The following is a 23,541-nucleotide window of genomic DNA, read 5'->3' on the forward strand; positions in this document are numbered from 1 at the left end:
CAGTTCTTCAGATTCATTTAGTTGGTTCCATTTGATGAGCTGGTCTGCTGTATACTGATGAGATCTTGCAAATATAGCTAGTGTGCTCCTACTTGAATACTATTACTGTCAATACATTTGGTCTTAAGCTTTTTTTTTCTTTTTAAGAAAATTCATTAGTAACTCTTCTTTAGATGATACATGTTCAGCAGTATCACTTTTTTTTCTGGCATTTTTTTCATAACCCAATTGCACTATTTCCTGCTTTTTTTCATTTATGTTGCTACTTTTGCTTGTAACACTGTATGAAGTGCTACATTGTAGTCCTTGTTATATCAACTTTCTCATAGTCTTTCAAGGGTGTATTTCAAGAACCAAAAATCATACTTCAGAATATTGCATAGTTACTGTATGATGCTGTTAGCTCTGCTTTTTCTTTCTTAAAGACAGCTGTGAATTTCAACTGTAAAAACTAGAAAGAGCGTTTGTCTTCTATGGTTTCATATCCTACTTCACTCATTGCATTTTTCTAATCAGTCTGATACATACAGTATCACATTCCCATAATACTTCTTTAATTATTTTGTCCATGTGCCATGTTCCAAAACGTTTGTTGTTTGAGTTATTACACTGAACTTGTTACAGTTTCCCCGAGTGTGGTTAAGTGGTTGAATGTCCTGGTTCTTTCCTTATATCAGAATCTGCTAAGGTGCCTGTCAATCCTTACTAAAGTAGGAGAGCTGCAAACTGGATGGCTTTTATCTGAGAATCTTCTCACTGTCTGGAGCACTGTTAACTAAATTTCCTCTGTACTGAATTAGTTTCAGCTCAAAAATAAATAAGTAAATAATTACGCGTCTCTTGCCATCCTTGGGTAAATTGGTTTATTTTAATGCAATTGTTCTAAATTATTTAAAGTCATTAAATCCAAATGTATAGCAGTTATTTGAATGCATTTCTCACCTGCTTGGTTGCATATACACAGACTACAGTAACTTTGAAGTTTATTACAGAGTTGATACTGAATGCTTTTAGATGATTATTTTTTTTTTTAATATATAGCATAATAACAGTGTTATAAAAGGATTGCCTCATTTCTCAGTGACTATACAGGACTCAACTCATGGTTAGAAATAAGTGCACAGCTGGAGAGAGCCTGTGGTCCTGTTTCCCCTAAGAGAAGATGGCTGTGACAGCTTTGGCTTCTACAATAGGTTATATCCTGGATGAAGGCCCAGGATGGAGAACATTTGCTGCCTAAACTATTTTCTGTCTCCGTTAGGAAGAGCGTGACTGGCTGGACTTGTGTGTGTACCTCTTTGTAAGCAGGTTTTTAATTCTTGTGTCACAATTTGTCAAGCATATTAATCGTGCTATAATAATGTAATGTTAGGATACGACCGCTTACACAAGCAAATTCAGTGAAATGGCAGCTAATAGGTTAAATATCTTGTTTAAGTCCTGCTGAATGCGAAGTGACATCACGCTGAAAAGGTCACCTTCTTGTCGTCTTTGGTGCTGGTTTTCATTGAGAGTGTTTGTGTTCTGTTTTAGGCCTGTCAGTAAGTGACCTCACTTTTCTTTTCTTAGTGAACAAGTATTCCCACTATGCTTTCCTTTTTTTTTTCTTTTTTTTTTCTTCCTTTTAACAGTAAAGGACTGAAATGGAAAAATTCCTCTTTTCTCTAACAGTAGTTCTCCAAACTTGCAGGGGAAGGTACTGTCCTATAGGAGCAGATGAAATATCTCCTTCCTTTTTGGTGGAAATATCTAGCCAGAATTTTTTTATTTTTATTTTATTTATTTATTTATTTTTAATCTTGGCAATATATATCCCATGTCAGTGATTATTGAAAAATAAAACCTGTTTCTGTTTTGGAGCAATCCTTGAGAGTCCTTTACTGAGCAAAGGTGATCAGCCACCTGACAGTTTCTACCTGCATGCTTTTCTATCCCTTGTTTTGTCTCATTATCCTATAACAATGTGGGATAGACTGCTCGTTTTGTAAATGTTTTTGAGAGCTTCCTTATACTTTGGCTCTACTCTCATTTGCATTATGCAGTCTAGACTGTGAAGTTTGGTAGTTTGGGTTCTTTTATGCTGTAGTATCCCCAGTACTCCCTTCTCCATTTGCAGTCTGCATTTTTGTAGTGCTTGATTTTGTGACTTTAGGTTTTAGGCTTGCACTTCAGTTATGCTCGTTTTTAGTAAGGGAAGTTCTTAGGTCAAAGTTTACCTTTCCTTACTGTGTGTAATACAGGGATAATTCTACTGAACAGAATGGTAGAAAACTAAAGGCAACTTATCAGGGTTGAAGTTTTGTACAGTATGCCATTGAACCACTTAAATGATGCTTCTTTGATAACTTAAGGTTGTAACGAATGGCCTTGCAAAGCCTATTGCTGACACCCTTTTTCATTTGCTTGTTTTTCTGAATTGCTGGTCGTTTTGGGTGTAACTATTTTAATCCACACTTTGGAGTAGTTACAACCATTTGTTGCTGGAATCCGTAGCTATAATAGAAAGTGGATCCATCAGCTTTTTGAGATGCATTCCTAAACTGGACTGATGAGCAGATTTTTATCTAAAACATCACATGAAACAAAATATGGCTGAACATGAATGCTGCCTGTGAGTGCTCAGACGGTTGTGTACGAATCACTCCTTACAATAGCATAATGAGGTATTAGAATAATGGCTGATTTGTGGATTCTTTTTTTTTTTTTTTGGTAACACATTGTCTACTTGCTGTTATTTTATGGAGAATGGAAAATGGAAAGTCTGGAAAAATTTAACTGCATTATATTGTTGTTTGCTGATAATAAACAGTTTCCTAGTTGAATACTACATTACACACTTAAGTATTTGAATGATTTATTGTCTTTGAATTTGAGATAGAGGAGCAACATTAATGATGATGTAAGAAGTGTGCTTAGCGTATCATCAAAGTATGTGATGGAAGAACAGCAAAGGATCATTCAAACAGTGCAGTAAGTAGGTTATAGCTTAATGAGGCTCTGCTGAGTAGTTAAAAGAAATAAGCAGTATAGTATAGAACAAGAGGTAAATATGTTTAATTTGTATCCAGCAGTGCTATATTTTGGTCTGTTCTCTACAATTCCAAAGTATGAATTGCTCAGACTCAGTCTGCCCTATAGCCACCACCTCTAAGAAAAGATTGGGTCAACTCCTTTACATTCTTCCTCAGAGTTGCAAGCAAATATTGAATATTTAGTAGCTTGTCAAAATATTTTGTTGACATTACCAAGTCTTATGGCTGTAAAGGCTGAATATTTTTCTATGCAGTTTGAGTGCGTACAAAAAGAGAATCTCATCTTTACTGCAATGCAAAATGCGTTTTAAAATGAAGAATATAACCAGGATTAGTTTCTCTAATTCAGTATAAAGCCTGTTCTGTCTCTTCCGATTTCTGTGCTTTTTGGAAATGCAAATTGCAAACATTCCAGTGAAAGATTTTTAGTTTCCTTGTGACATTTTAGGGCTCAGAGTCTATAAGAGGGGTACCTTTGTAGATGCCATTTACCTTTTTCTGAAAAGCTGCTTGAGTCAGTCAAGTTCTTGAGGCTTTTGGATTTCATCTGAATTCTTGCATGTTAACTGTGAAAACTGTATAGCACAACTACATAGTGAAGTTGATTAAATGCTACTTTCTAGAGGTCCAAAGTGTCGTTGCTCAAATTGCATTAAAATGTTTCCCTAATCTGTATGTGATTAGATATTGTTTTATATTGTTTTCTTTTAAGCTTCCTCATTTTTCTTAAAGTCTTTTTGAATAAGCTAGGGGAAAAAAAGGGCAAAAAATTCACCTTTTGCCCAGTGAACTTCTAAATACGCAGGAAAGTAAAAATGTGCTGTAGTTGATGATGAGAAGAGAGAAAAAGATGAGAAGTTGATGCGTTTCTTCTGTGGGCATTTGAAGAACGATGATAACATAATAGTAGAATGTTTTCTTCTTCTTATTTTTTTTTTTTCCCAGAGAAAGAAAGTTCAAAAAAGAGCATAGAGTTAAAGTAAAGTTCCATTAAGACTTAGTACTATTAGCTCTGTTGTAGTGCTCTTTACCACAGACATGTACAAATTTACCCCGTTTTCCCCTCCTGCCTACATTTTATCCCTCGTTATTTGTTTGGTTTTACTTAATACTTTTATGAAATCCAGTATAAGGAAAAAATTACTGAAATTTCTGGTTGTGCTGGTTCTGTCCATATCTGTGTTGTCAGTCATGTCGCTATTGGCAAGATTCCAGTGCCAAGCTGCAAAGGAAGTAACACTTGCTATTCACAGGGTTTTTTTAATTCTTTCGCAAAGTGATCATTTTACTTTGCCACATGGCCATATTCCTCAGATTTCACTTCTGTTGAAGAACGTATCTATATCTGTATGTTGAATCTATGGAGGGTGCAAGTGGGATTGCATCAGAGGAAGCTGCCAGGAGCCAGCGATTGCTCAGCAAAGTGTTCAGAGCTTGTAGCTGCAGTCGTTCACGTGCACCATCACAGCAGACTGAGCATGTCCCAACCCAAACTTCCATAGTGCTTGCTTTTATTTGCTTTTTTTTTTCTTTTGAATTGGGATGCTGGAGTGAGACGAACTTGTTTTCCTTGTGTTCTTAGCAATAACCCCTCCTGCAGGTGCTAGAATAGAGTAAGCGAGCCCAGTTTGAGACAGTGCTGGCATTTTACACTGTATTTATTCAAAGCTGTGCTTCCATTGACTTCAGCTTTAGTTGGCAATGCTTAGCAGTGTTGTGCAGCCAAATCCAAACTTGGCTGAGCACAGGCACAGAAGGGTAAAATGTAGCAGTGGTGATGGAGAAGGCATTTGCATTAATAGGAAAGTTTTTTAAACCGTAAGAATTTTAGCCATTCCTCAGTATCTCATCTCTTTCTTCTAATCTAAATTGCTGCCTGTGATGTCCTAGAATCTGTAAGGAAACTGCCTGAGCCTAAATACTGCTTGGTATTCCCTTAGAAACAGTGAACAGCTCTATGAGTGGAGGCCATCTTGCTGCTTGGCAGTCATGCTGCGCTGTGCCATGCCATGTGCTGGTGCAGGCAGTCTAAATCTAGGGCAGCAGGAAGATATAAAACACTGAAATGAATTACTGAAACTGAGCTACTGTTCAGAATATAGAAAACATAGCAGGAAGCCAGTGAGTAGATTATCTGAAATATATAAATACAAAGAAACGTCACTGGAAGAGTATAGGTACCTGAGGTTTTGCTGCTAGCAAGCTACACTGCTTGTATCTCACAGCTCAGTGTGCATTTTGTGTTACAAATGTAGATGACCATGCTGATGTGAATTCGACACGTGCATAAATAAGTGTTTAAAGATTTTGACTATGAGTGGTAGCTAGGCTTGGGCAACATGTGTCAGATTCCTGACACGCCTTCTCAGGGTAAAACTTCACTCTTTTCAGCCTCTAGTTCAATCAGTTCAGTGTCAAGTTTCTTCTCTGCTGCAACCCACTGCAGTGACACTGGAAAAAGATGCAACTTCAGTTTTTGGAGCAGAAGTGTCTTCTCTGTTTCTGCCATGGGATATATTGACCATTTCCTTTATTAGTTCATTAGTTCTGGTTCCTTTGAACTACCTGTGGAGGTTGAAAGGAAGCCAAGCTGTATGAGAATCCATTTAGAACCATTTAAGGCACACGAGCTGTAGATCTGGTCTTGGCTTTGTCATCTATAATTGCTGGAGTTTCAAAGGGTTAGTTAAAATATGCATTTTTGTTGAGCTGTCCAAAATAGACTCTAGAGTAGGGTTGCAAATTCTTATTGATTTTTCTTTGTGAGCCCATTTGTTCCTTTTCCCTTACCTGAAAGTGGGGGGGGGAAAAAAAAAAATAAAAAAATCTTCTAACCCATGTGATATTTCTCAAAGCATCTTGGTTTTACTTTGTCAAGAGATGAACTTGCCATATTAGCTCATGCTTCCAAGATTGAATCTGTTACTGATTTATCTTTGAGACTTATAAGATGTAATCTTCCACTGTTATAAAAATGCAGCTTGTTGCAATGCAAGCAACTGCAGCACTGCTGTGAGAAATGCCTAGTAAAACAATGATGCTGATTATTGTTTACATTAAGAATTCCAAGTCTGTCTTGGATACATTTGGACAAGGAAAATTCTTTGAAAGCATCTGTGTTGTAAGCATATTCATGTGGTCTGTCATCCAAAGATTGTTTGCAATTATCATGCAGGTACTTGCTGTCCATGTGGTGATGTGCTCTTTCCCCATCCTTAACCTTTTCCTCTTCATCAGTAAAGTGCTCTGTTGAGGGGTAGTGCTGGTTATGTTTTACCCTTACATGCTTTTGCTCTGAGTTGAAAGGCAACAAGACAAAGCTCGCTATATTACAGGGTATGACAAAAGGGAAAATTTATTTTGATTTCAAATGATAGGATATATGTGCGTGTCAATTACATCTTCCAGAGAACTTCAGGTACTGCTAAGTAATCTTTGCTTCATAATTGAAGTATCCTTTAAGAACATGTTTTCCCATCCTGGAACGTGCTGACAAACAGATTACACCTTGGCCAGCTTCTGTAACAAACAACAGAAGCATCAGTCCTAGGGATGAACAGACTCCTTCAAAGGTTTTGATTCATGCCTAGACGAGGTTCATTATGTGTGCTGGATGGTGACTGGAGACCTCTGAAATATTACAATGGTTGTGTAGTTAAAGATGAGTGTAATACATATGCAGAAGAGTGTAAGATGCCAATTATTACATTTTCTCATTTTATTTTAGTGTTGTAACACTGCAAGTATTTTTTGGCAGTGTTTTGTTTGTGTTTTTAATTAATTAACAGAGACAATTTGTAGATGTCGTATTTTGTGACATTTTCAATGAATTGTGAGATATTTAAAGATAGAAAGCTGAGACTCAACTTCAGCTGAAGGTCCAGTTTTGCTTTGTGATCTTTCAAGAATTTGATCCTGCATAAGCATTTATAATGTTTTGCTTTGTGTAACACAAACTTTGAGGATGCCTATTCAATGAATGAACTTAAAGGTAGCAGACAAACTGAGAGTTGAGTTCTGGGACCCATATTTTCTTCAGTTGTTATTATTAAGCTGTTCTTCTTTCAAGATGAGAGCACTGTAAGAACTGAAATATGCTACCATATATACTAGCAACTAACAGGGAAGGAGCTGTTGTCTGTACAAAGCAAAAGTACAATCCAATTTTGGCAGACTGGACTTAATTTTCTCCTGGCTTTTGGTGACTGCTTTTTAGCTAAGTGCAGTGCCTTGTAGCTGAAGGTCTCTTTTATCCATGATTTAAGTCTTTAGTTTAGATCTTTGTCTCATTTAGGCCCCAGCAGATTTTGCAGACTTGTAGGATTATCAAACAGCTTTTCCAAAATTTTTTAGTATGCTTTATCATTCTGTAGCATATATTTTGATTTCTGATCATGCTCCTATTCCCAAATCAATTTGCAGCATTTTCATGTGCTGCTGGGGGCCTTTATGGATTGTTTCCATTGCTGGGATTGTTTGGCAGCACATGGGCAGTCTGATGAAACCATGCAAAAGGCAAAGCTGGGAGACAGAACAGTATCAACTCGCAAAACCAAGAGAAACTGTTCCTGCTGAGAAATAAGGAAACATCACCCTTTCTGTGTGTGCAGGAACACAAGGCTTCTTAGAAGAAATTACTGAATATATGAAGCAATATGTGCTGAGTACCAATACATTTCTAGTGGAGTTAAAGCTCCTAAGAAATAAGGTAGCAGCCATTAGGAGCTGGAATGTTAGCTCTGGTTTGTTTATCACCCACTCTAGAAAATCTGTAGTGAGCATGCATTATACTTAAGTATACAACATAGTCATAAAAATTAGTGAAGTCTAAATTTCCACCGTACATCAAACTAAATCAAGTAAAGGAAAGTGTAAGAGTTTTGATGGAACTGATCTTCCTATGTCCAATGTAGGTGCAATTTCACCTTGAAAGTATGTGGCAGCTTTGTACTCCTCTTTAAGGCCAGAAGGGTTCTGCATTCTAACAAATCTGCGCTGTACCGTAGCCTTGCCTTTTGTTCCATGATCTTCTTCCCCCTTCCTTCTCATGTGTGTCTGTTTGCGCAGCTCCCCGGGAAGTTTTACAACAGGACCTTCCATAGATTTGCAGCTGCATACTTAGAATATAACATTCATGTTAGTACAGGACAGTTAAAGTCAATTTGTAGGCTTGGTCCTCTTCTGAACTCTTTCCTCCTGACTTCTAAGACTGTAATCTTGGAAATGTTTAGATTTGGAATAAACTATCATTGTGGCAAAAAACATCACTCCTGCCTTTGTGCTCTCCTGACACTGTTGGGTTTTGCCAGCTAAGCTCTCTGTGTAGTAAGCCAGATCAGGGGACTGATCTGACTAAAAAATACTTCCTCTACCATATTTAGGATTTAAGCTACATGTTTGCTTATGTATTTTTCTCTTCTAAAAAACACGATGGTTAAATAACACTGGAGCTCCTCATAGTACAGAATATTAAAAACTTAGAAGAAACAATTAGCAGTGACTAAAATTCTTACTATTTTTACTTTGGGAGGAGCAATGTAGATCCTATTTAACAGTCCTTAATATATCACAAGAATGTGGGTGTGTTTTTTTTGTTTTGTTTGTTTTTTTTTTTTTGTTAGATATATCAGGGAAAAAAAAAAACACTTTTTTTTTACCCACCCCCAAGACTTCTTTTAGACTTCCTGGGCATAAATTTTCTTTCATATGCTATGTGTTGACATGCATGTATTGATCTGTTTGGGAAGGTAAGTTCACTTTTAAATAGCATACGAACATTGGTTTTCTAAGCAGCAGTCAAAGGCCTTTGGATACTGCTGCTTCTGGTCTAAGGATTTTAATTTTTATTCTCCCAAGCAAGAGTATTGTCTTGTTTCAAGCAGCATGTGGAAAACACTGTTCTGGGAATTTTGAGAGCATAAATGTGATACTGAAGGTTTTACTCTGCACAACAGACTCTAGTAATTTCAGCATAATATTCTGAACTAAAAACCTTGTAAAATATCTGTGATCTTTACGTACTCTTGGTTTGCCTTTTTAATGGTAGTGATGAAATTAAGAAAATTAATGTTTTCTAAAAACTGTCTGACTACAATGGGAAGATGGGCCATTTTGTTATGCTGTCCCACTGCATTCAGCACTCTATAGATATCAGTGAACCAGAGATCAGTAAATCTCCATAAAATTTTTCACAAACTTTGAAAGTGGTTATTTTTATAGACCCATTGTATTTTTTTTAATTATTTTTTAATTACATGAAAACAGAAGATGAACTGCAGCAAAACAATAAAAATGAGATATCCATACAATACAAAGCCCTTACTCAGGTTTTTGAGTACCCTATTCTGAAAGCGCGTCATCTCCTATCTCGTACTTTGTTTTGACTTGCTTCGAATGTACTCTTTTTAAAGCACTGAGATTTGTGTTAGATTTATGAAAAATATCTTGGTACTTTCTGGGACAGATATACCTGCTGGTTTGTTGAGCATTGCTTGCTTCTGCTTTGTGTTATGGAAGCACTGTGACAGAGGGCAGATAACAAGGCTGTAAAACAAATATATCTGAACTCTGAAGTAATGCCACTTCTCCAGTAGATACATGAATATATCTGTATTTCCAACTTACTTAAGTATTAATATTTGCAATTAACTATTTTTCATGTGTATTTTCAGAAATATTGCGAAACTTCTCTGTCTATGCTGATGAGAGCAGTAGTTAAAAATAAAGAGTATAATTTTAACAGGTGTAGAGGCTTATCTTTATAAATTTATTTTGTAATATAAAAAGAATGTATCAAAAAGGAAAGTAGAACTGCATTTTGGAGTTCTCTAAAATGAGAAATGAGCCTTTGCTAGAAAATGATTAGTCTGTAACAGTCTCTTTCCTTTTTTTTTTTTTTATTTCCTTCTAGGACCGGAATAGGCCCTATGACACTTTTAACTTGCACTCTTTGGAAAATTCCTTAATGGATATGATAAGGACTGATCATGAGCCTCTGAAAGGTAAACACTACCCTCCCAGTGGCCCACCAATGAGTTTCGCTGATATAATGTGGAGGAATCATTTTACAGGTTAGGAATATTCATATGTCCATGCTTGCTTGGTTTTTAAACAAAAATCAGCTTTTCAGTATTGCTATGAACTTTTTGCTAATGAATGAGTTGTCAGCTATGTCATACTTCTGTTTCTCATCTTAGGATAATCATCTCTATAGTAGGAAGATAAGGTGAAATGTGTACTCACTTGGTGTAAGTGCACAATCATAATATTATCGAATAACTGCCATTTCTGAAACTTTGTGCATCACCACATTGCACTGTTCAATTCACAAAATGAGTAGTATGAGTAGTGCAACTGGAGTCCAGTTATATTGAAAAATCTTGTACAGTGTTAATATTACTGTTGTTTACAGATCATCAGATAATATACAGGGATCTGAAAGTGCCACTGTGTCAAGCTTACTCTCTGTGATTATTTAAGGATGGTTTTAAAAAATGTATCTTGATTTGGATTTCAGGACATTAGGAGGCACCAGCAAGTATTAGGTATTGTTAAGCATTAAGAAAGTTTGCTTATTTATGCTACTGAACTGTATTTGTTCTACCAGATGCAGCAGTGGAGATAAAAATTATTTCTAGTGTTTAGCTGATATAGAATAGTGAAAGGTTGCACAAGCATTTCAGTGAATCCTAATTGTCTGTCACAGTTCTGTCTTTATCTTTCATTGGTTATGTTTCAAAACAGGTATACATTCTTGCTCACTAGCTACTAATTTTTTTTTTTCCTTTGAAGACTGAAGCCAATAGTAGGCTATGTGCTAGGGGACATTGAGCTAGAAAGAATTCCCAAATTTTAACATACTGGAATTGATAGAGAAGAAATTGTTTTGTATAATTCTTTCTATGCATATGCATACCTTTCTGATGCAACTATTACCTCAACCATTCCAAACTCAGGTTAAAACAGCTGAGACTCTGTAACTGTGCTTTCCTCAATTATTCTGTGCTATAGCCTTCATACTTCTGTCTTTAACTATTATTCAGCTGTCTAAAATGGCAAGAAATATTCACATCTCTATTCTGATCATATTCTTCCAACATAAATGTTAATTTGAAACTTCTTTGGAAAAAAAAAAAGATTTCTGCTTCATATACATTCAACGACTGGTATTTTCCATGTACATTTTAAAATGAAGTAAAGTCATAATCAACAACAAAATTACTATGAAGCAGATTTAATTGTGTTCTATTAATTTGTTTAGCTCAATACGGTGTTTTTACATTAAGTATAAATTTAAATATATGAATTGAAACTCACTCTTTTAAAGGCTGAATTTTCGTATGATCCTGAGAATGAAAAAAGTGAGGAAGACTATTAGAAATTGTGTTACTCTAGAAAAACACTTTAAAATCATAGAAAGCAATTTGGCCTATACTTTATTATTGTCCCTTAACAACAGTTTTAAAAACGTTTTAGATTAGAATATTAGCCAATAAAATAACAATGGGTACAAATACTTAAGTATTTGGTCTCGTTGACTCATTCTATCACAAAGCTGAGATAGTCCCTGTAAGTGTTGGTGCTTTGTTGTTGCCTCAGTGCATGAGATAACATGAGATTCTTGGCTTTATAAAGCATCTTCTTGCTTTTCAAGCAAAGTAGCTTCTTGAAAGTGAGTAAATAAATCATTTTCACCTCTGTGAGGTCATTGACTTGTGTAGGAGGCTGTACAGTTTAACAAGATACTTGAAAGCAGTAGAAACAGTTTTCCCTATACTCAAAGCAGTAAACAAAGGAGTTGGATATTAATTGTAAAGCTTGAGTTGATCTGTTCCATTTGCCAATAGGATTGTTACCTTTACCTAAAGAGTTTCTGTTGCTTACCGAATGTGCTCTTCCTGACATATTTTCTGAGTGCTGCTCACCTGTTTCAGCCTTCCTGCCTTGTTACTTAGTGCTCTTCCAGGCCAGTAACTTCTGGAGAATTCTTGTTTACTATTAGATCTCTGATTCCATCTCTGCCCAGCTGTTGTTTTTCCATTAATGTAGTTAATTCTTACCCTTGCTTTCATTTTTCCCTCCCTCGAAGTGCAGGAATGACTTTGCTAACTTCCAGCCTTTGCTTGACCTTGTGTGCACTTCCCTCTGCTCCAGTTCTCACACTATGCAGTGCAACTGACAACGTTTGTAAGAGTGGCTGTTCTCTTACATGAGGGTAAAATGATCATGTCCTCATGACTCCTACAAGTGCTTTCTTCCCCTATGTTAAATATCTCTGCAGTACTATTTTAACTGATTCCTTTTTATTTAGAAACAAAAAAGCAATAACAAACAAAGCTGCAAAATCATTCTGCTGTTGCATTTTCATGGTCTTTCTAGTGAAAATTGGTCTTGACTCTTCCCCTGCATCTCCCACTTTCTCCTTCTCCACAGAGAGTGTTTCAACTGCCCTTCTCTGCACTTCCCTCAGATTTCACTTCACTTTTGGCTTTATTCTTATCTATCCCACACTCCTCACTCTCCCACTTACACTATCAGCACATTTTAGTTTGAGAACATAACTGATCAGCTTTGCTTGCATTTGCTTGTTTCACCAGCCATTGCCCCATTTTTATTTGTTTTCATCTCTAAGTTTTTTGAATATTGTGTTTATGTACTTCAGTTTGAATTTTCAGTTCCTCATAGGCATTCCTTTGTGAATGCTTCTTTGCTAAATTATAACTGCTACTTCTGGAATCTTAGTAATTGGCTCTTTGAGCTACTTCCTCTTTGATTTATCTTTTGTCTTTCATAGTGTATTGTGTGTTTTTCCCTTTAAAATCTTCCCTTCCTCTAAGATCTGTGACCATCTTTTCTTAGGTTTTGCACAGTGTTTTCATGCACGTGTAGAATGTAAAACAACCACAAAATAAGTAAATAATAATAAAAAGCTACATTAAAAAAAACCCAACAAACCAAACACCAAAAAGCAGAACCACAAACAGTGTTTATCTTTTGGTAAATGAGCTTTGTTTTCTCAAACAGTTTTACCTATCAGCACTTACAAGTCAGTTGACCTTATTAATTGTTTTAATATTTACTATTTTAAATAATAGTTTTTAATAATATTTTAAATAAACTCTCTTTAAAAACTTTTAAAGTTTTTAAATGAAAGAGATGAGGTGACAAGTGGCAAAAGCCTCTGCCTTGGAAAGCATGGGAAGGTTTCATTCTAGCAAAAGCTATACAGTCTTAGAACTTTAATGTGAGTTACAAAGCCAGTGCAGCTATTTCAGGATCATTCCAGCCTGCTGCTGTCAACAAATATCTATTTATAAAAGTATTCTGTGTGCTATTTAGTAATTAGTGGAATATTGCCAGTGATTTATCTGAAGTTTCAATCATTGCTTAGATCATAGCCCCTCTTGGCACATGTGCCCCCACCCTCCTCTCCCAACATCTTAACAGACACTTGAACCAAAAAAAAATTATGTAACAAGGGCTCTTGATTAGAAAATGGATAGGAAAGTTAACAGGGAAAGATTCTGATATGAAAAGCAAACAGATGATTCTGGTCTCTTGTTATATCTGGGTCAGTCAGTTCTGTGTGCTCCACTTTGTTCAGTGAGGGGCGAGGGAGAAGTTCAGGGCTGTGAAAGGAAGTCTGTCCTCTTATTTATAGTAGTGGAAGCTTCATTGGATTTAGAGGTGTATGTGATCAAATTTTGTACTGCAGGCCATGAAAGTCAACAGTTTATTTTCAAGGTTGTTGAAGCAGGTCACTTCTCTCAAAGCAGGATCCACTTGGCTTTGAGATGGCATGCTATTTGGTGTCTTTTTTAGTGTTGGTGCAACTATGGAATAAGAGAGATACTGAAAGATTTTAGTGCAACAGAAATGAAGTGATCCTTGGTCTCACAATATTGAATTACTTGACAGAGTACAAATTCAACCTGATTGGCAGGCTTGCTTGGTCCTCTCCAGCTAGGGTCACTTAGTTCTCTTTGGGTGTTTCATGCTGTAAGAGAGATTTGATATCTAACTTAGAGGTTCCTGGACTTAGATAAATTAACAGCTTATCCTTCTATGTTGCAATTTATCTTGAGCCCAGCCTTGGAAGTTTTCCAGCATCAGCTCTTGCTGTTTTTCTGTCTGAAACCAATTCCTTTCCCCTTAACCCCCAGCTTTTCCTGCCAGATAGGAATACCTTGCTTGTAGGGTCCTTTCTTAGTCTGGGAGCTGTGTATAGGCTGTAAACTCTCTATAAAGAATTTTCATTTTCTTCCTCATCCACTCAGGTGGACTGCCTTACCTTACCAGCTTTCTCTGCTATCAAATTTTTTTCAATGTTTTTTTTCCTCTTTCCATCTATATTCAAAAGATTTTTCTCTTTTTGTAAAAATGAGGGAAAGATTAGGCAAAAAGTAGAGCAAAAGGACTGATAAGGTTCCTCTGGTTAAAGATAAATTACTGCATATGACCAAGGACATCTTGCTTTGTGTCTGTCATGACCCAGCCTATGTGGCAGAAGCAGTATTTTGAGATGTTTTTTTGAGTTGCCTGTCTTATTTTTCTGAGCTACCAATAAAATATATCATACACTGCAGAAACACAGAGATCTGTATTTTTTTACAGAGGAGAAGTGTATTTGCAATAGTTCATAACCTGTTGGTATACATGTCTTGCTTCTACCTAATTCAGTTTTACCTTACAGTATTATCAGAATATGAGTAGCTGCTACTTATTAGTGTCTAAAATGTTTCTTTCTTACATCAAAGTCTCTCCTATGGTGTAATATGTCACTGTTGCAATATGTTTATCTGTGTCAAAATATTGCATTGCAACACAGAGACGTTCTGATCTATTAAATATATTTTGATCAGTAGTAACTAGCTGCTGCCTTTGTTCTATTTTTAAATAATTAAAATATTTCATCTGTTCATATGTTATGCACATGTGCTCCCACAGATCATGAAGCTGAATTAAAATATGAAATTGAGGTGGGACATCATAGCCCTATGAAACATTTGTTTTTAATGTCTTCTGTTACGGTGGAATAACTGTAATATATTTTGCAATGTGCAAATCTCCAAATAAGCAAAAATTTGGAGGTTTTATCCAGTAATGGTGTGATGTATCTTCAAGTATGAGTATTTGGAGACAACACATGTACAAGCAGAATTTCCAGAGCAGGCTGTATTGAAACTATTTTTACTGGATATTAAGCTGCAGAAGGATGCATAACAAAATATGTGCTAGTTATGTGATACTGTTTCAATAGAATGAGCAGCTTCCTGGCTATTGTAGCATTTGTTCTTCTGAGACTGTTTGATGTTGTGTATGCAAATATACAGTAGTTCAGAGGTACGGGTAGCATCTATGATGAAACACTTCATCTTGTTTGCCAGCACTTAATGCTACGCATACATTTGCACAATAGAAAACTGAAGTTGCTACCTGTTTATCATTCTAAGTAGTACACCAGATCATATGAAAACAAAGTAAAATTTGAGATATTTGCCTGCGTTTAACTTAGTGATGTTATTGTTAATGAATTTGACAACAGTATTTGAAGAATACGTGTGAGTTTTGTAATACATAGAGAACAGGCATTTACTTTTCCATCTCGATCTTCAGTTAACTTGAGTGCATGCCAAGGATTTTGTTCTGCTCTAATTGTTTATAAGCTTTTTGTAAGCAAAGCAGCAAGTTTGCCACATGACCTGAGAAAAGTGAAGGTGAACGATCATATTTGTGTTTGCAGTCAGCAGCTGAACACAAAGGTCATGCAAATAGAACAGATGTTGTCATCTCAGTCCAAGAAATGGTGCCACTCAGAGCTTTTTGCAACACTTTTATAGAGAAAAAGTGCACTGTAACAGCCTTTCTTAGATTCTCAATGCTCACTGAGCACCTTTCTGTCAATGCACATGAAAACCAGAGTGAGCAGACAGATGTGTTGGCACATCTATTTATGTGTAAAATGAGGCCACCCAAGCTAATCCTTTTAAAGGAAACATACTGTGTTTCCTTTGGCTTTTAATCACTGCTTATTCAAGAAAATCCTCTTTAATCTTTGTTTCAGGACAGAATATGACTATTAAAGGCTACATATTTCTTAGTGCTTGCTTCAGTGATTCTATAATCTAACCATGTGTCTTTATTTGCTGCTGCAGTCCGGCATGTCCTTGTCATTGACCTGCTGAATTAGTTTTGGGCAGGACTGAGGATGTTGTTCCCTCTAGTTTGTTAAGAGAACTGATGATATAGATATACATTTTTTTTTCCTTCCCTTTACTTCCATTTTTATATTGTACTGATGAGAATTGGCTCCATAAAACTTTTTCTCTTTCATTTTTTTTCTTCACTTCTCTACTTCTTTGAGTATTTTGTTTGTTTTAATATAGACTGCTGATAAGAGGTCTGCTTTCATAGCGATCGATTTTTATTCCTGCAAGGCTGCCCAATAAGAATACCAATTTTTGAGTGTGTTTCTAGAGCAATAGGTAGAATAGATGTATATGTCCTTGTCTGCGTCTCATAGGTAAAGTCAGGTTTCTTTTTATGTTCAATAGCTGTTTTTTGAAGCTAAAAATATGCGTGCACCACTGACCTTGGTGTCTTACTGGAGCAATACATTTCATTTAGGAAGAATGCATTTCATTGTCATGTATATTCTATTTTATTTTATAGATATCTTTCTCTTCTGATGGCACAAGCTTGCTTAGTCAGTGGTAAGAAGCTAGTATCAGCAAGTTTTATGACTGATATCTGTATAGCAAGCTTTGTTCCTGATTCACAGCTGTTAATTAGACACTTCTGTTTGCTTTGCTACACCATGTATCTGTACAGGAAAATTATACAGTGTGTGAACAGAGTAATCTCTTTTTTTTTGTTGTTCTGGCATGCAGTAGTATTCTTGTTCTGCTGCGTATGTTAATGTTTAAAGGGTACCTGATTCTTAAATAGGTGTTTAAATTACAGGTGTGAACAAATTGTAAATAGTAAAAAGCAAAGACAAAACCAATAACCAAACCCCTGAAACTTCTTCATGGAGTTACCCTTCATAACTCTCTATACAGACCCTTGCTTACAAAGTTAATGGTTTTAAAATTGCTCTAATCACCTTTATTTGAGTTAGTGCAGCACTGTTGCCAGATGTCTATAGTTTGGGCTGGAGAAGGGGAGAGAATTGTCTGAAGTCTAGCCAGATTTACACTCTTACATACATACACATGCACACATTTCACACTCCTTGACCTCTTGTGATTCGTGGTTAAGCAAGCTGTGCTTGTGCATGCTGCAAATTATTTTGACTCACATGCATTCAGTGGTCTAATCTTGTTTCAGGAGTCGGAGGAGGAATATTGATCTTGGTTTGGTTTTTGAACTTCTATGTCTAAACTTTGCTCTACCCTACTTGCTATCTGTTTTTCCAAATAACTACTGCAGTTTTGTAATGCCTTATCTTGGCACCAACTTCGAAATCATATGATAGAAGAGAGAAGAACAATAAAAGAGGTATTATTATTAAGGAAGTATAGTTGACCTTGTCCTGTTGACAGTTTCATTTGACATTGCTGCTGGTGTCTGTAGTGAAAACTTGTGACTGATATCAACAATGATCTTAAGAACTGAGGAGAAGTTCTTGATCTCAGTGAGTTCAGGACCAGTTAAAAGCAGGCTGCCTTTGTTATTTGGTAACAAATCTCATGCCAAATACTAACTGCTGAATTAAGTCTTACTCAATGTATAACTAACTGTAAACATCACTTCTTGGAATGTTGTCTGTTATATCAAAATGATGAAAATAGATAACTGTAATCTTAATTCTTCACCAAGTAAACGTGCACATCCAGGAGTTAATTAGGATTTCAAAATTCAAAGAAAAACATAACACATTTAGGAAGAGAAAATGAATGCAATTCAAGAAGTGAAATACTTACAGTTCTGGAACTTAATCACTGGTGTTTATTTCAGACACAGGAAAATAATATGATGATGAAAGATCAGATTTACACAGTTGTAAAGATATGCTCATGAGCTTGACTGTCTTCTAAGAGTAGCGAATTTTAGAGTTGATAATAAGGAAACCTCTATAGGCATACTTGGTTCTGGACACTGGAGAGAAAAAAAAAAAAAAAAAAAGAGGTAATAGTGGCAAAAACCATGCCTGATATACATATTTATTACTTCTGGAGCAACATTCTTTCTCAAAACTGTATTTTTGAATACTGCCTGGATAATGTAATTCAGACTTATCTAAATAATGAAAAAAAAAAAAAAAAAGGATGACATGTTTGTGAAAGTTATACTTTAAATTATTGGAAAGATTTTGGAACTGTTTCAAAATCATTATGCTTTTATGTAGAGAATGGGATGAAGTTAAACAGCAGGAACGACATTATATGCAAAAACATACTAAAAAAATACAAATATTGTTGTAGTTGTGAGTTGAGACAGTCTCTTCTATTTGTAATTGTTAACAATGTTTTCCAAGAAAGAACAAAGAACTTGCATATCAGAAGTATTTCAGGATTTAATAAGTTAGATCTAAATTATTTTGGTGACACAGCATTATTTCAAGACCTGTACAAGCAATTATCAAGGTATTCCATATAGTAGAGTAGTGGAAGAACAAATTACCTAGGGAATCTGAAACTACTAGCTCAAGTACTTAAGTCTGGGTAGATGAAGGCAAACAAAACATGTCTTTGGTACTTATGCAGTCAAATTAATATGGAGCATGTAAAAAGAAATTATTTGTATAAATTGGAAGGCAACAGTTGTACTCATGAGCTTAAACATATTTCCTTACTTAGAATTAAATTCATCTTCAGTGAAAACATTTCCACCAGTTTAGAGTGATCATTGTAAGTGACAAAGTATAGACAGAGTTCTGAAATGCCTTTGAAAATTAATGCATTAAAATAACAAGATTTTGAATTTAAATGTTTAATGTAATTTTGTCTATCAAAAACAGCACCTTCTTATTTCCTGCAAAATACAGAAAAGACAGTGCATATTGTTGAGATGTGCCCTGAGAAAGGAATTGGGCTCTCTGCCATAATAAGCATATTGGGCATGCAACAGAGAACTTAAGAAGTGCAGCCAGAAAAGTCTCTCCAAATGCTGCTAGGAACAAGAATTTAAGGAATTTATTGACATAAGAAGGCATGCAAAAAATACTAGTCTGTGATATAAGAATGGTTAAAACCATTATGCTCTAAAATGTTAAAAGGCAAGAAGTCAAGAACTGCTTTACTACTACTGCAACTGGATTCAATTATTATTAATATATTTTTAAAAAATAAGTATTTTTAAATTGGAAGGACTCATATGTAAGAGTGATTGTTACTGCCATCTAACTACAGTAATAGAAAGTAGGGTTATAAAAGTGTGTAATTGAATATATATTAAGCAGATAGCTATGAAACCAAGACAAGTAAATTGAAAATGGCAGGTGCACGCTGAGTACGAGTAGTAGGGTAGTTGTTATGGAAAGGGCTCTTATTTATGACTTTGAACTGCTGGAGTACCTAACTTCTGTGCTCTGTCTTCTCTGCATTTCTGCTTCTTTTCCTTCAGATCCTTAAAAAGTAGAACCTTTATCCAAGTGTTCAATGCAAAAAGTAAGATCAGAAATACGTGCTTATATAGAGTTAGTAAAAGTCCAGATAACATACATGCACTTTCCTAAATAGCTACAGTTTCCTGATAGTAATTTCTATGTTTAACCCAAATATTTCTTTGGGAGTATGTGTTTTTAATTGTATTTCAGTTCTTTTGCACCTTTTGTGCTCTCCTCTTGTTCTTTGGATAATTATACAATTTTGTAATCTGCATGTGACTTCTTTGCTTCAGACAGTAAAAATGTTAAAAATATATCATTAATCTAGGAATATATCATTAATATATGGAAGGCCATCTATCAGTTATAGTTTTTCTTATGACTGGTGTACTACCAGTCCATTTTTGAATGGTTTTAATACAAGTGAGTTTGGACAGTGTTCCATTAATACATCTCTGTAGACTTGCACTAGGAGTCCTTTGAAGATGCATAGAATTATCCCTACTACTGCTTAGCTCAGTATGTGAACATGCCCTTCTGCTTGTGCTGCTCTGTATTTTCTGCTCCTCTTATAAGATAGCTGACAAGAACAGTTTAAAAATAGCAGGCCAAGGGCAGGTGACAAAATGTCATGCAAGCAGCACCTGGTCCAGTGACTGCCTGGAGGGAAGAAAAAACCAAACCCAGATGTCACAGATACGATCCTATTTCTGAAGCTGGGAAAACAGCAGAATTTCAGCTTCAGCAATGGAGGACTGAGAACTCGTCCAAGCATTATGCATTTGATTTCTACTCTCTTTTTTTTCATAGCAGTCATCTTTATTCCATTACAGGACTTAATTTAAAAATGTAGGTTATTATGTACGCCTTTTCTCGTAATAATAATAAAAACATACTTGTAACCTTATGCTTATTCAGTATGCTGCTAAGTAAAAGGAATTACTCTGGCAAGATTTCTGAAATATTTTAGCACAGGCTTATACTAACTGAACTAACAGCAGCTTTAATGTTTCAGCAATGCCAGATTAATGTGAATATATATATTGTGAACTATAAAAGATTAGGTCTGTAATGAGAAAATCTGAAGTAGTTAATGAAGATCCCTTTAAGAAGCTTTGCTCAAGGAGCTGGAAAGTAAAATGGAAATTTTATTTGACTGCCTTTTCTCCCACACCTTTCTGTAGGTGCCATTTCCTTCACTATGCTCTTATTGTGGGGGACTTATTTGTAAAAGAATGAGAAAATGATAACGTGAAGATTTATTTGCTTTTCTTAAACTGCTTGTGACTCTAGTTTCAGAATTGAACTGAAACTTTGTGTTACATCTGTTCAGAAAGAGTATTAATTGCAATACAGCAGTCTCTGTGACCTGAAATAGAAAGCTTTAACATACTGATAGGAGCTAAAAACGTTATAGAAGATCTGCCTTAGCTCTATTTTGTCACAGCGTTTTGTTAGAACTTGGTTTTGTAGTAGTAGAGAAAAGAGTTTGCACTGGAGGAACTTCCTGGTTTCTATTGCTGCTTTAGTTGCGGCCTTAAACTCCTATATTTGAGTACCAACTTAGTGAATAAATGTAAGCCTTCTACTTTGGCTCCTAAACTTACCCACAAATCTAAAGATACACAGAGCACATAATAACAATGCTTGTAGGTAGCTGATATCTGTAATGGAAATATTTTTCTACAGGACTGTAATAACCTTTTAAATCCATTTCCAACCAATGACTAAATCAATTATATTTTTCTAATTGCAGTGGTGGTGGTGGGTGGTTCCTGTAGTAATTCCTGTTACAAAGTTTCTTCAGAGTATGTTTTTAATGCTTCAGCTCAGTTAAGATTGGTCTTAGTTTCTAATACTACTTAATATTTATCAAATTAGCTCTTTCTATTTTTACTGTCAAAAAAAAAAAAAAAATTTGTGATCTAATTCTCCTCTAAAACAAGATAAATATCTGAATAGTTTCCCATCCCCAGTTCCAATAGTCAGTGAAAATCTTCTTAAGCCAATCTTTAAACTGTTAAAATTAGTACTATTTTGCCTCTCTCTTCTGGGACTATCGTCACGAGCAGAGTACACCTGAATTTCTTGATGAGCCTGCTGTATGTCATGGCTCCATGTTATGGGTCAAAAATGCTTTTCAAAGTACAGGTGAGTTTCTGTACTCCAGCAGAGCAAAGCTTTGTCCAACACAGTATCTTATCTCAAACAGTAATAGCAGGTTGCAGCATAAGCATTCCAGCCACCAGTGATCTGTTCCTGGTGTCACAGGTAGTATGGAAAATTGTGACTTGTTTTTACTAAGGAGTGCTTATGTAATGCTGTTCCCATTTGAAGTCTATAATAAACTGCAGCAAGTAGAAGGCTGAGCATTGAAACCTTGTTTTGAAAGAGTAAATGTAATACTTATCTAGTACAAAGCAAAAGAGTGTGTTAATTAAATACTTCTCACTGTTCCGTGACTTTTCTGTATTTTAAGAACATAATGTTGGAGATTCTACAGTGTTACATATCTTAAAAGTGTAATCTTGAGGAGTTATCTACAGTAGATGGAGGCTTTTGCTACCCTGACTATTCACCAACTTCAGCAATTTATCGTGTTAATAAATTGCATGCAATTTTGAAATAAAAAACATTAAAAATAGCTTCTATTTGTATTACAGGGCGTATGGGAATAAACTTCCATCATCCAGGAACGGATAATATTATGGCCCTTAACAGTAAGTACCTAATACATAAAATCTGATATTACCATGTTGAATATTCTTATATTTATTGTGTACAATAGTTATGATAGCTAAATATCTGTAATCTGAGTGCAACATAGATTATAATGGAAGCACTTGTCATAAATGGAAATCTGCAACAAACATATCCACAGAAACGTTCATTTAACTACATGGAAATTTGTATTTTTGCTTAGAATGCTGTATTAGTCACAGGCATTAGGATTAATTTACTAACTTTTTTTTTTCTTTTTCCTGTCCGTATAAATCACATGGTGTATTATTGATAGCTGCAGATATTTGGTCTTCACATACATAAAAAAAATAATTGTTATATGTGAAGAATGGAAAACTTGTAACACAAAAGGTGCAAGCGTTTTAAGATTTTGACTTCTAGTGCCAGGCTTTGGAATCAATCAGTCTACTTGTGCTCTCATTTAGTTTTATACATTTAATGATGAGATGTGTTTGCAGAGTTTCTGTAGCCACGGTTAGAATATGTGCTTATATCAAAATGAGGCGCTTGCTATAGGAAATCATGTCATTAACTGGGAGAAATGCTCCTTATAATTAAGGACATGACTGAAGGGGAAAGCTGGCTGCACGTGGGTGCAAATCCTACGCATCCCAGTGCTGTTGTTGGACAGGAATTGTGGTCTCAGTGCATTTGTTCTATCGTGGGCATTTCAGTTGCCAGTTGTAATAGTAAAACTAATTATGAAGATGGGAAGCTATGATTGAATTTTGAGTTATTTTTATTTGAAAACCGAAACCAAATGCTTTTGCTATATAATACATAGAAGCATTCCTTGTAGAGCTGGGAGTTTTGAAAAACAGGAATAGAAAATGCCATACAAAGCACTGTTTTCTGCCTTACTAAGAATGCAGAAGCTATACTAATTGTTCTGTGAAACCTGTTTGTTTTTGTTCTTAAAACTTTGGAGAGCTGAATAAAATCAGGTTTTGAGGTGTATAAGCTTAAAAAAATTGTCTTCTGTTTGTGATTTCAATCTTCTGTATGCAGCTAAAGCTAAGAAATTTAGAACTACTTCACCCCCATGTGATCTATTATCTTCGCCATTGGGAAATGAGCAAAGAAAAGTTAGTCCAAGAAGAAATTTACCTTCCTCTGCTGGAATGATTGTGATCTGGATTAAAAAAAAAAAATCTCAGTGATTTCATTCCAGTAAATTTTGGAACTCACATAACTTCTTTAAATCATAGTACTTATGAT

The 23,541-nt window shown here is 35.5% G+C and overlaps 1 protein-coding gene across 8 annotated transcripts in view; it reads left to right on the forward strand.

The window, feature by feature from the left end:
• The window catches only part of CPEB3 (cytoplasmic polyadenylation element binding protein 3), an 85,775-nt gene that overhangs the window by 19,381 nt on the left and 42,853 nt on the right, over positions 1–23,541 (forward strand). For 7 of the 8 annotated variants that reach the window (XM_090145260.1, XM_031597722.2, XM_090145262.1 and 4 more), the window contains exons 3-4: positions 9,943–10,102; positions 22,245–22,301. In XM_090145260.1, the coding sequence (XP_090001386.1) occupies positions 9,943–10,102; positions 22,245–22,301 (217 nt within the window). The remainder of the gene's footprint in view (positions 1–9,942; positions 10,103–22,244; positions 22,302–23,541) is intronic. The other variant, XM_090145257.1, reaches the window with a different exon arrangement.

This window comes from Phasianus colchicus, chromosome 8 (assembly GCF_987193195.1).
Source record: "Phasianus colchicus chromosome 8, bPhaCol1.hap1.1, whole genome shotgun sequence".
NCBI lineage: Eukaryota > Metazoa > Chordata > Aves > Galliformes > Phasianidae > Phasianus > Phasianus colchicus.